Raw genomic sequence first — 13,586 nt, forward strand, 5'->3', positions numbered from 1 at the left:
CATCAAAGTCTTTTGGGGTTTATGCATGTTTTTAAGCTTTACTTGCATGTGACATCATAAAGACTCTAAACCAAACATGCAGCGTAATACTGTATGTTATCTATTTGCAACATATGTGTAACACCCCTTCACTTTAACTCACTCACACACGCGCACACACACACAGACATGTAACCTAAAAATAAATAACAGGCAAACGATACGTGTCTTTGTTATGAAGACTTGTCACACTCTTAATTTGTTGCCAGTTTTGGGTGAGTAATATAAACTGCATTAAAGATATCAACTTAAATTGATTATTTACTGGGAAAAAAAACATTATTCCAACTCATAATGTTGTTTTTTTTCAGCGCTGGCATGTTTGCTCACCAAGATAAGTAAGTGTGATGCTTCAGATACGGTGCTCAGTTTACAAATATTTGGCTTAAGTTCACTATGTTTAAAGGCCTTTTTTCAGATTATTAGAGGTAAAGGTGAACAGTATAGTTTGGGGTGTTCTCAGGTCGAATAACACTGATTAAAATGGATGGTTACATCACATGTTATCGGGTTCCAAGCACTCTGTTTCATTTCATTTTTCCAGGTGAATCAAGCTCTTTTCAGCCACTGCTGACTGGTCCTGACATGGCCTACCTGAACACGAGGGTGACTTTCAGATGTTTTGCACCCAGCTCTTCTCCACCAGTCACCTATGAGCTGATGAGAAACGGTAGTTTTCTGATTGGCACACATGTCGATCACGAAGGGGATCAGACTGCAATATTCCGCACGAAGGTCACTGCAGCATCAGACGGGTCATACCAGTGTAAGTCGGCAGCTGGAGGAAGCACAGGAGTCAGCAACAGCATCAAACTGAGTGTTGTCAGTGAGTATCTCCTTCAGGGTGTTTTACTGAACATTACCAAAGTTCCTGTCATGCTCATAAATGTGTAATTTGTGTATTTTTAGTTCCCGCATCAAACACCAGAGTTACCTCTGAGCCCTTCCCTCCAGTCGTATACGAGGGGTCACGCATCGCCCTGAGCTGTGACGTCAACAGTGGCTCCCACCTTTCCTACACCTGGTTTTTCAACACAAAGGAGTTAAAGTCTTCAACCTCTACCCTCTATGTCTCTGGAAACAAACTTGTGATAGAGAGGGTGACTCCAGAGTGTGCTGGAAATTATTATTGCATGGCTTGGTCCGCAGTGCAGGATATCAGGAGGTTTTCCACCAGCACAGAGATCCAGGTGGTAGTCAAAGGTAAATATCAACAAAAATTCAAATGGAGCAGAAAATACTAAATACTTTCTGTATCAGAAAGATTGTAACGTAACAGCCATTTAATAGATCACGATGCAACTTTGTGCGAGCACTCGTAGTTCTCAGAGGATGAATCCTGATGACGTTATTCATACTGCGACGGTTGGTGGTTGATGAGTAGAGAGACAGCAGATGAGTGATTAACAGGAAACAGCTGTGCACGGAGACCTGGGAACATGACCAATACAGCCGAGGACATATAGAGACATGGAGAGAAACAAAACTGAAAGCAACTAGAAACTAATCAGAACAACAAAAACACAATTACAATTACTAAGACAGACGGCTGAAGATTAAAGCAGAGTCACAGAGAATAATAGAGAACACTTATTTATCTTCCTACATATCACACAAACAGAGCAGTCATAGCCTTCACTCCCGGTAAACACAGAGCTCGACAAACAGGTATTCTCATAATATATGCGCCTTCAATTTGAAACATGCTGCAACAGAATCTGAAGCTGTGACGCTTTATTCTTGTAACGGATTTTAAACTCGTTCTACGGACAATGAAAACAAGCATCCTGGGAAATTGGTTCCACACTTTGATATTTCATTCTGCTTTCACTGTAGATTAATTTGGGTTAATCACAAGAGCCTCATTGAAATGTTAGTTAGATTTAAGTTTCTCCTAACAAATAACATGTCATCTCTCTTCTCATCTTCTTGGACCAGTTTTTCTTTCAAAACCGAAGCTCTCCTTCAACATTTTCAAGGTTTCAGATGGTTACCGTGGCAATGTAACATGCTGGTCATCAACAGGGAGCCCTCCGGCGAATTTCTCCCTTTTACTTGATGACAAGGAGGTTGGCTCTGTCCCAGCTACTGAGTCCCTCGCTGCCTCCTTCCAAGTCCCCATGGTACCCGGACTGGACATGGGTGAGGCTCGATGTCGAGTGAAAACTGAGATGCAGGAGCTGAAAAGTGTGCCTGTGACTCTGGAAGTAGGTGAGACGTGCAAGATGTTTTCTCTTTCAGTGATCCACGGGCTTTAATTCTGCTCTTCACTAACTGTTCTCCTCCCTCCTGCCTTTCCAGTCCCAGTCGGAGGGGATGTAAAAGTGGAAGTGGACTATCTGTACACGGCTGAATCCAAACTGTCTGCTGCCAGCTTGAGCTGTCAAATCAGCAGAGGAACCTTCCCTTTTATCTCTTGGCTTTTGAACAACTCTGTCCTTCCTTCTGGGTCACATGTGGATTCTCAGATTCAGCTCATTCCGTCTCAGTTAGCCGTCACCGACCAAAGACAAACCCTCATCCTCACTGAGCTCAGACCAGAGGATTCTGGGTATTACCGCTGCAGGGCCAGAGACAGCTACGATGACTCTGGGCCATGGCTGGAGAGTGCAGCTGTGCTGGTCCAAGTCACAGGTGAATGGATCAGCAGTAGGCCCAGAGTAACAGTGGTCTTAAAGGAATAGTTGCAGACTTTAGGAATGAGCTTGATTATGTTCCTACAAAAAAAGATCAATATCACTCTCTACACTCGCTACAGTCAGTCATTAATATATCAGCAGCTTAGCACAAAGCATAACAGCCGATAGACTTAGACTAAGTATCAGAGAGTAAATAATCATTTTCCTGAGTCCTGAAATAAAGTTTAGACTCGGACTTTTTTAATTTAGGAAACAGAAGGGCTGCTCTGCTGGGATTTCTTTTCACATTGTTAGCCATATCTGACTAAAACCTGTGCAGCAACCTGGCAGATAGGAAAAGATTAAATAATAAGCCCTCAGAAGACCGTCTAGTCTGTCATGATTTACATTACCTTTCAGTTTAAAAAGGAAAGTTATAAGTTATAAAGCTATAAAGCTATAACTTAGCTATGCTAGTCTGACAGCTTAAGCCAGAATAAGGACTTTAAAAACATAAAAGTGCTTATTTTCAAATGCAAATTTTGACACATAAAATAGACAAAGCCATCATGTATTATCAGCTTTTTGCATTATAAACTAAAAAATGGATAGAAGAGGAGCTGAACAGCTTGTAAGATCATAAAAATGTTATGGTTCCAGCCTTTAAATGTGTAAAATTGCTGCTTTTCATCAAAGTAAATTTGTTAATTTAGAGATGTGGACTGTTGAAAGGACGAAGTAATCACTGGAAAGCTGTCATTTAGAGCTCAAACCCCACAGAATTTTCTAAATTTTACAAATCATATTTCTTTTAAGATGCTTCAGAAGCCTGCTGTTGCCATTTTGTGATTTCAATCAGTGATACAGTCACAATTCAGAGGTTCAGAGCGTCCCTCTGGCAGATCCAGATCCAGTGAAAATGACCTCTGGATTTGTTTCTATTGCACATCAATATCAGTGTTGCTGGCTTCTTATGTGAGTTTGGGAACATTCTGGGAGGTTTTAGAAGTATATGAATCCTTCCGGGAAGTAGAACTGTCTCTTATATAAAAACATTATATGTGCCTTTAGCCTTTAGGTGTTGTGATTATTAGGTTGAAGGTTTAAATACAATGCAGTTCCCTAAAAAAAAAAATCCATATCTGTATAAAAGATATGGATCCCACAATAACAATCTTTAAATCTTGATTTTCTTCCAAAGAAGCTACTGCTCCAAGCGAAGAAATAGTCATGTACAGATTGTAGTTTTAACTCTACACTATAATCAGTGAGATTTATCGGTACAACTGGGTAAATTTGACCAATTTGTACTCAGTGGACATGAGAGTTATGTTGACCCTTTTGTCTAAATTTCTCCAAGAAAACCCAAAATGTCAAACAGTTGTATTTTCTCGTGTTCTCTGTGTGAGGTGTCTGCGCTCTTTTACCTTCAATCAGACAGGATCCTTAACTCCATGCAGCAACATGAAGCAACACCCTGCAGTGAAACAACACCAAGTAAAAATGATAAATGCTCTTTTTATAAACTTGTATGCTGCCTCGACGGTACTGTGAAAATGTTTTTGTCCCGTGTCTTTCACAGAGCCTATCATGACCCCCTTAGAGGTTATCACCATAGTGTTCTGCTGCTTCTTCTTCGTGATGCTGGCGGTCAGCTCAGCGTGTGTGTTCAAGATGTTTGACCACAAACCAGGTGTGTGAACGTGCATGTGTAAAGAATTTTATTGATTGGAGATGTGTCGTTGCATATAATGATATCTGCCTGTCACTTTGCTCACAGCTCTCACCAACATTCCTCCTGCGAAGTAAGTTTAACCAAAGTGAAGATAAGTCAGTTTATTGTTTCTCAATAACTCAAATCAGTCTGTTTGACTGTGTTTTTACCTCCCCCTCCCAGCTCTGCACCACATCTCTCTGAACCAGAGTCTCAGTCAAGGGGCATGTTTACTGATGCTTTCTCGGCAGATTATGAAGGACAGAATCAGGTAAACAAGCCAACTTAAAGAGGAGTTATGTATATAATGTGGTTTGAATCAATTAAGTAAGACCTACTATTTGCTTATGCTGCCTTACAGAGAGTTTCCATGCAAAGAAAACCTAATAATATGATGCTCAGACTGGAATATCTAATTTATCTCTGATACGTACAACTTCAATTCCAAAAAGTTGGGAAACTGTAAAATGTAAATAAAAACAGAGTACAATGATTGAGAAATCTTATAAACCAGTCATTTTTTTCACAATAGAACACAGAAAACAAATGCTGAAAGTGAGACACCTTACTGTTTTATGAAAAATATCAGCTGAATTTGATGGCAGCAACACTTAAAATGTTGGTACTGGGCTTGAAAAGTGAGGCGTACAGAAAAGAAACAGCTGGGGGAGCATGTTGCAACTACTGAGGTAAGAAACATGATTGGAAAGCCCAGGATGTCCTCTCCACACCACAACAGGTGTTATTCTTGTCACCATTTTTTTGTTTTTTAAATAAAGCTGTGAGATGATGCACAGTAAAAGATAACAGATGGAAGTTGATTTTAGGCTTGTGAAAATTCCTGAAGAAATGAACAACTGCTCAGCACAACTAGCAAAAGTTTGAGGTTTTCTAAGTGCGTATGAAGTCTCTCCTGCAGAATCTGCTCTTTAAGATTTGATGAATGAATCAGGCATAAACCAAAAAGACATAATGATCTTCTCTCTGTTTCTGTTTCAGACCATGGAGATGTGTGATATGACAGGATCCTGCACATCTTTTGATATTGTTTGATTTTAAAAAAAAATAAGTTGCCATAAAGTTGCCAAAGAGGTTATAAAACCCTCTTAATACATCCCTGGATAAAGAGTAAGAAATTGTATTAAACATCTTCTGTATCTGATCATGTTTTTTTGCAAATAAAATCTTTAATTTATTAAACTATTTTTAAAAATAAATCCTTGATTACAGCTTCATCTTTACTTCACTGTGTGTCTGACTTGTTTCGGTTTAATATTCGTACCAAATAACAACATGACAGTTATGGCAGGAGCCAACTGATGTGACATTACAGGGAGGGAGGGAACGTCAGGGAGGTGTTGCACTTCATCGCTATCAGTTACTTACACATGTCTCTAAGAGTGTGTGACCGTCCAGTTAAAACTGTCAAAATTGAAGCCTTTTACTGTATCAAAGACTTCTGGTTTTCTTCAACATGTCTTCCTCCATCTTTGTGGTCATTCTAGGTAAGCAAACCAACACAAACTTCTTTAAAGCACACTTCAAATAAAGAAAACTTTCAATATAAAGTATTTCATATCTTGTTAATTCCTGCAGGGTTGTGCTACTGCACCAAGGAGAGCAGTAAGTCTGTTTTATTGCTTATGTTTTGTCGGTTGATGTAAAAAAGTGGCTGGTGGTTCTGTGTGGCAAGAGCTTGTTATTTTATTTCTTTGACAGGTCAGTTATTTCTGAAACCTCCGCATCTTTCTGGCCCCTTGGAGGCTTTGGTTAAAGAATCTGTTTCCTTTCACTGTGAAATTCCAAACCCAAAGAATCAATCTATCCTGCTAAAGTTATTCAAGTAAGTAGATTGAATTTAAAGACGGAATAATATTGTTTTCAAAACATTCCCCTGATTACCTGCCGTTTATAGGAAAGGGGACCGTGAAGACATGTTGGGTGAATACACCCTTCTGAAAGGGGAGGAGGTTGCAAGTATTCCCAAAAAAATCAAACGTGTGCACGAGGGCGACCTGGAATGTGTCGCCAGCGTACAGAACAACACTGAGATAAATTCCACTGTCAGCAACTCATACTTCTTCAAGGTTATCGGTGAGTCCCTTCACTATATCATACTGCAAAGCATGTTCATCTCTCTGTAAGCTTTTAACAAATTTTCTGGACTGTAAGGAAAGAAAAACATATATACTAAGGGGAACTAATGAGGAAGTGGCTGATGGAGTTGGAGACAGGTGTGGAAGTGAAACTGATGATCATACAGGGAAACTGAGGATACTAGGAGTAACGACAAGATCAAAACTCAGGACTGAATGCAGGGTTAAAGTAAGCTTAACCAAGAAAACAACCAAAAAACTAATAAATGATTACAGAGAAAAGTGTAGGTACTAAAAACACAAGAAACCATGAGGGTGAAAGACAAATCAAGAGGAGACAAATACAAACAGAATAAAGTCTTATTTAAATCAGTGACTCCAGAACAACATAACCTTCTCAGACAGTCAGAATTCCTGTGTTTTAAACTAAATTTCGACCTGTATTTGTCCTGCAGAGCCGGTTAAAGGTGCAAAGATTGTCCATTCGGGTCAACAGGAGCTCTATGAGGGAAATAGGTTGAAGCTACGATGTCAACTTATTGCTGGAAACCATGTGACCTTTAAGTGGCTGCTTGATGGTCGGCTCATTTCTCCGTCTCCTGTCCACTTGTTTGCAGACGACTGTCTTACGATCCACAGGTCAGTTTTTATGTGAGAGTCCATAAAACTGGAATGCTGAGGTTTGTGTGCTTCTATTTGGTGATAAATAAGAACACATGTGTTATGTTAGAAATATGAAAAGACATGTTTGGTATTTTAAGAAATCAACTTTTTATATTTTAAGTTATGAACTGAAAATAAGATTGATCCCACCTTTAAAAGTTACTAATAAACATTGTTTATCTCTTTTGTTTAATCCATAGACAAATACACAATTAGAAACATAAAAAAATATGATTTATTTTGCTTTAAATTGCTGCATTAAGTGAAGGAAAGCAAATAAAAGACTGGCTCATAATTTATTAGCAAACTAAGTCAAACTGGCAACAAATGGGGGCTCGTCTGGGATCATCTTCCATTTCAAATTTGTGATTTAGGTTCCTCTGATACTGGTTTCGTCATTTTTCTCCACAATGTAAATTAGAAAAGTAATATTTATTCTGTAAGTCCAACTGAAACCAGACTTTTAAAAATTATGTAAACATAAAAGACTAAAATCATACTAAACAAAAGCTCAAAAACTGAACCAACACACCCAGATCATATGGTTCAAATCTCACCGGTACTTATACACTCATTTAGACCCAACAGGGCTTTTTAAGGATTTTTTGTAAAAACAAAGTGTAAGTTTATATAAATGCAGCCGAACTCCCCATCAAAGCCGCTCTCATTCACATATTTTTCCATTTGAGGTAAACATCAGAAATAAGACTGGAAATAAGCCCATCAAACCTATGTTTTGTCACCTGTGTGTCTACCTGCCTCACAAAAACGGACCCAAGAGCAGACACAGGACTCAGGGAGAATCAGAGCTGGAACAGAGTTTATTTACAAGTAGTGGGTGTTGTAAGCCGAAGGGAGGATCCAGGTAAATGTGGAAGTCTGAGACAGGAGGGAGATGATAAGTGAGGTTCCGAATAAGGAAATGGGTATGTTCGATCCAGGAGGGAATCCAAAGTGGAGAGGATGCTCCACAGTAGGAGCTGGCTGTGGTGTAGAGGTTCTGAGTCGGCGTTGGGGCGAAAAGGTATGCGGAACAAGGAAGAGGTAACAACAGATGCCAGCCTGAGCATAGGAATCCAAGGTCAGAGCTTGGAATTTAACTTGCAATACAACAAAGGAGTTGGCTTAATTACCACTGGAGTAGTCAGACAATCTGGCGAAAACTGGTTGTCTAACTGTGCTCCCCCCGGGCTCCCAAGAAACCTGCCCAGCCCCATCTAAGACTCAGAAACCACAGCAAAACAACACAGTCAAACATGATCGTGACATGTTTCAACCAATTTGTTTTTCCCGAATGTAGCTATGCTTTATTTAAATCCTGATTGTATAACCGCAGCATCATCCCACAAAATCCCACAGAGGAAGTTAGAAGCTGAAGAATGTCTGTAATGTTTACTCAAAGTCCCAGAGTTACGACTTCCGATGATTCTGCTCCTGCGTATGTATACCAGGACAAGGATGGTGGTCTAAGTAAATGGCCAGGTCAAAGTCTAATTGTAGCTCAACTCACGCTGTGCATGTGACTGTTGAAAAAAAACTGCTTAATATGACACTGAAAAGTATATAAAATCCTCCATCCTTATTTCTTGATTATATCCATTGTTGTACAACTCAATTAAAATCTGTCTAAAACTGCCTAGAAAGAAATCGGAAGTTATCAGAATGTCATTGGAATAACTATCTGTGTCTCCCTCAGAGTCACCTCCGAAGACAGCGGCGACTACATGTGTAGTGCTTCCAACATCTTCAACAAAACGTCTGTCTTCACCACCAACAGCTCTAAAGTCGTGATCAGAGTCAAAGGTTGGGTGGCATCTGTATTGAATTTCTGATTAGATTTTCTTTTTATAATTTCTTTGAAATACAGCTCAGCAGTACAGCTTCCTCCCATTTCCTGTTCCCTCAGATTTGGTGTCAAACCCTGAAATCTCCTACACCGTGCTAAAGGAGGATTTAGACAGTTATAGCAATTATTCTGTCATAGTCACCTGTGAGCCAGCAAGAGGAACTTTGCCTATCAACATTTCCCTGTACAACAGCTCAGAACTGGTCAGCAGTGTGACAGCTGAAGAGAGACGGGCAACATTTAGGGTTCCACTGATCATGAACCAGCACTTCGGATCGCTCCAGTGCCAGGCAAACAACGGAGAGAAGACCACATACAGTCGGTGGTTGCCCATAGAAGTCGGTATGTCAAACTGTTAACATAACAGTCTGAGATGGATTCAATTTTTCAAGTTGCCGTCACATCCTTTTCAATCTATCTGTCCAACAGTCCAAGTTGGTGGGCCTGTGATGATCTGTTATGAGCAGGACATGGCGGCCAACTTTGCTGTCATTGGCCTGAGGCTCTTCTGCAAGGCAGCAAAGGGATCTCATCCCCAATTCCAGTGGTACCTCAACAAAACCCTTTTACGCGGTCGAGGCAGCTTCTACTATGTGTTCGAGGAGCAGCTGCCAGAGCAATCCATACTCCTGCTTTCCGTGGGGAGGAGCAGCGCTGGGACGTACCACTGTGAGGTGTCGGACAGCTTCGACAACACCACTGTCATACGCAGCAAGGGGAAATATTTGGATAACGAAGGTACAGCTGATCAACTGCTGCTGGTCATTTGAGTGAGACTTCTGCGTGACAGATGATCGGTGGTTTCATGTATTTTTTTTATCTTCTCCTAGTGCTGAATCGCCTTCCTGACTTTGTGGTAGCAGTTGTCTTCGGATGCTTCACAGCCCTGATTCTCATTGTGTCCTTTTGTTGCCTGATTGGAGTGACGTTCAGTGAGTTTACAGCCTGTTTTCACAAAAAAGTTAAACTGATGTGTAAAATGTAAATTAAAACAGAATGCAATGATTTATGAATATAATTAACATATAAGAATTTGTTCATATTTAAAACAAAGAGATCATATCAAATGTTGAGAGTAACACGTTTTACTATTAAAATAAAAATATGAGCTCATCTTGAATTTGATGGTAGCAACACATCTACAAAAAAGTGGGACAGGTCCTGTTCACCACTGTGTAGCATCCCCTCTTCTTTTAACAGTCTGCAAAGATCTGGGAAGTGAGGAGACCAGCTGTTAGACTTTTGGGAGAGGAATATTGGGTCTTCTTTGTCGTATTTTAAACGTTTTCAGGTGGTGAAAGCTCTGGACTGCCGGCAGGTCAGTCCAGCACCTGGACTCTTCTACCATGAAGCTGTGCTGTTGTTTCAGTTCAACGTTGTCTTGCTGAAATATGCAAGGTCTTCCCTGAAAAAGACATCATCTGGATGGGAGCATATGTTCATTTAAAATCTGTATGTACCTTTCTGCATTGATGGAGCCTTTCCAGATGTGCAGGTTTCCAGTTCCATAGGCACTAATGCACCTCCACATCATCAGAGATACAGGCTTTTGAACTGAGTGCTGATAACAAGCTTTATGGTCTCTCTCTTCTTTATTCTGGAGGATGGGGCATCCAAACTTTGATTAATCTCAAATGAGCTTTGGTCCAGAGAAGATGGCAGTGTTTCTGGATAATGTTTGCTTCTTCTTATATCGCATGATATGAGCTTTAACCAAGGTGAACTGTGCTCACAGCCAGTGATCTCTAATTTTTAGAAATGTCTCCAGATTCCCTGAACCTTTAGATGATATTTAGAACTGTAAATGATGGAATATTCAGAGTCTTTGCAAATTTCCACAATTTGAGACACAGTTTTTTTGCTGACTGCTGAACCTCTGCCTATCTTTACTTCTGAGAGACTCTGCCTCTTTAAAGGGGAACTCCGGGGCATTTGAAGCGTGTTTCCATTGCTAGAGGTTGTCAAATAATGATAGTAGGACACAGAGAGGTGCAAATCTGCGCTCCCTGTGTGGAGATCGCTCTGTCCGCACAGCATGTCATGCGAGGCTAATACGTGGTGGCTAAGGGGCAAGCGCTAACCCTTCCACGTAAAACAACAACTTGCACACTGCAGAAACGTCACACCGACAACATTCTGTTTTATTTACATTTTACACAGCATCTCAACTTTTTCTTTTGGAATTAGGTTTGTATCTTGTGCTGCTGCTGAGAAATACTGTAACTTTGCCTGTTCTTCTTTCAGGACGGAGACAATACGGAGAGAACCCTGTGTGAGTTACATCTTTGTTCAGTTGTGGTACGCCTTGAAAAAAATGCTGACCCCATTGGTGGCTCTGAGGTTGTTTCTTCCTCTTGTGAAGACAATTGTGCAATGTGTTTCTCAGTCAGCTTGTGTTTTAACTATTTCTGAGGAAGAATAACATGTTGGAGGTTCATGCACCACCGAAGAACACAATGGTGTATGCTAAGTGACAAAGTACAATGGCCCGCTTCCTGTTTTCCTTTATCAACACAAATGCTTTCATGTCAAAGTCCAAAGCAGCAACAATCTGTTGTTAAATGTTAAACTGCATATAACAGCGCCCAAAAACAATGCACTGAAGGATTGTGAACTACTTGGCCAAAAAGATATTCCCTCATTTAGTGTTTTGATCATGATGGTAGAGGTCTGTCTGTCATGTCGGGCGAGTGTTGACTTGGTTTGAGGTCTGGTACCAACAAAGACCCCAGTATTTGTGTGGGGTGTCATCCTGGGAGAGATCACTCCCATCAGGATAGCGATCTTTCACCAGAGGACAAATATGATCATGAAGAACAAATTTATATTGCTTTTATTTTGCTGAGACCCTTCCTTCTAAGTATCCAAAACAAGTAAAGTAATCCCCCCTGGCAACATTATTTTTAGCCCTTAGGGGTTCATGTTGTTTCTTTTTTATTTGTTACCCGGCTGTTTCTTTTAGAACCTTTTTCAGATAAAAGCCATAAAAATTGAGGTGGGAACGTGAATGTTATAAACATTGGTCCAGTTCGATCAGTGGATCAGGTTCAGTTTGTCACAAAATTTTTCATGACACATGATGACAGCTGATGGCAGCATGAGACAGGAAGTTGTGGTGGGGTTCAGTGTTCATGTAGCAATAAGCTACAAGTGTTCTAAGCTGCTCCAGTTTGTGAGTTTATGGATAAAACTCTCAGATAAGGTACAAAGTATTCCAACATAATCCTGTTTTACTGATTTGTGTTGCATTCATTTCCTGCTGTGAAGCAATAAGAATGTTCACAGCTGCATCTTAAATTGGGGTTGTTACCTTTCTTTAAGTTTGCTTTGTTGCTTTCTATCCTTGCAAAGAGTCTGCAAAAGTATAAAGTTCAAAGGCAGTACCAAAAGGAGCTTAGCACTTCTCCTAAACTACACACAAACTTGTATTACAGCCTTTTTCTTCTACCAAATGTCTACATCACTGTGTAATATAATGCCTCCCTGCCTATTTTCTAACAAACAGAACAGACTGGGAGTATCGTTGAATTGTCAAAAGAAGATCTTTTTGTCTTTTCTTAGACTGTTTTTCTTGATTTGTTTGAAAACATCATGAAGTTAATGAAATATGGAAAGAAATATCTGTCTGGACTCAGGAAATAAAGACTCCACAGGAATGAGAGTTTAATCACATGTACACAAGGCTGTGATGCAGGTCTGGAGTACTGAAACGATAAATATCCAATTAACATTTTACAAAAAACACATTGATACACAGAGGTTATATCTTGTGAATTATATTAAAAACACAAAAAAGTTGGGACTGGAGCAACAAAAGGCCGGAAAAGTAAGTGGTTCTAATAAGAAACAGTTAGAGGAACATGTTGCAACTAATTAGGTTGATTAACGAAAGGTCATGAAACACAAGTGGGTGTATAAAAAGAGCACCTTAGAGGGGTAGAGTCTCAGGAGTAAAGTGTGGTCAGTGGTTCAGGGCAACTTTAAGTTAAAGGTGGTAAAACAAAGTGCATCAGACAGAAGCAAATAAGTTTTTTCCACATTAAAGCATCCAAACCCTTGAGCTGACCAGCTTGGTAACACTGCTGTTTTCCTCTCAGGTTGAGCCTGGAAATGGACGAAAGGTTTGCTGAGGAGAAGCTGGTTAGTCAAAACTCCTGTATTTTATGCACTCACTGCGGCCACTGTATTCTTTTGCCATATTTTATGATCACACACTAAATGGCTTTCCATTATCTTTTTTTTTTTTTGTAGTATTCGTCAGATTATCATGAGGATCCTTATGTAATTAAAGCAGCCGTAGAGGATGAATTCGATCAGGTGAGGGCACATTCATTTATTACATCATCCAGTATGTCTTAAACAAAAAGTGAAACTCTTCTCTTGATCTCCTAACCAGGCCTCTTGGGCCTCTGTGGATGAATGGCCCCAAATTGAACAAGAGAAGAAGACTCTGGAGGATGGAAACGTTTCAGAAGCAATGTTAACACTGTTGTAATTAAATAAACCTGTTCTGGTGATGCTTTGTGCTTTGCTGTCTTGTGTGAATATTTGTTGAATTAATCAATGGAAAACTGTGGCGTTGAGAAAAAACAGCTTCACTTGCAGAGGGT

The 13,586-nt window shown here is 40.0% G+C and overlaps 1 protein-coding gene across 1 annotated transcript; it reads left to right on the top strand.

The window, feature by feature from the left end:
- Nucleotides 1-116: 116 nt before the first annotated feature.
- Nucleotides 117-13,502, top strand: LOC142379127 (titin). Its single transcript, XM_075464264.1, has 23 exons — nucleotides 117-254; nucleotides 351-377; nucleotides 584-865; nucleotides 949-1,242; nucleotides 1,978-2,250; nucleotides 2,341-2,673; nucleotides 4,240-4,350; nucleotides 4,438-4,462; nucleotides 4,555-4,642; nucleotides 5,371-5,381; nucleotides 5,809-5,876; nucleotides 5,968-5,994; nucleotides 6,091-6,214; nucleotides 6,287-6,465; nucleotides 6,923-7,106; nucleotides 8,827-8,933; nucleotides 9,037-9,318; nucleotides 9,406-9,714; nucleotides 9,807-9,908; nucleotides 11,221-11,248; nucleotides 13,074-13,116; nucleotides 13,228-13,293; nucleotides 13,373-13,502. The coding sequence occupies exons 1-23, from the start codon at nucleotides 215-217 to the stop codon at nucleotides 13,469-13,471; spliced, it is 3,102 nt and encodes a 1,033-aa protein (XP_075320379.1). The 5' UTR covers nucleotides 117-214; the 3' UTR covers nucleotides 13,472-13,502.
- The last annotated feature ends 84 nt before the right edge of the window (nucleotides 13,503-13,586 follow it).

Source organism: Odontesthes bonariensis, chromosome 4 (genome assembly GCF_027942865.1).
Source record: "Odontesthes bonariensis isolate fOdoBon6 chromosome 4, fOdoBon6.hap1, whole genome shotgun sequence".
Taxonomy (NCBI): Eukaryota; Metazoa; Chordata; class Actinopteri; order Atheriniformes; family Atherinopsidae; genus Odontesthes; species Odontesthes bonariensis.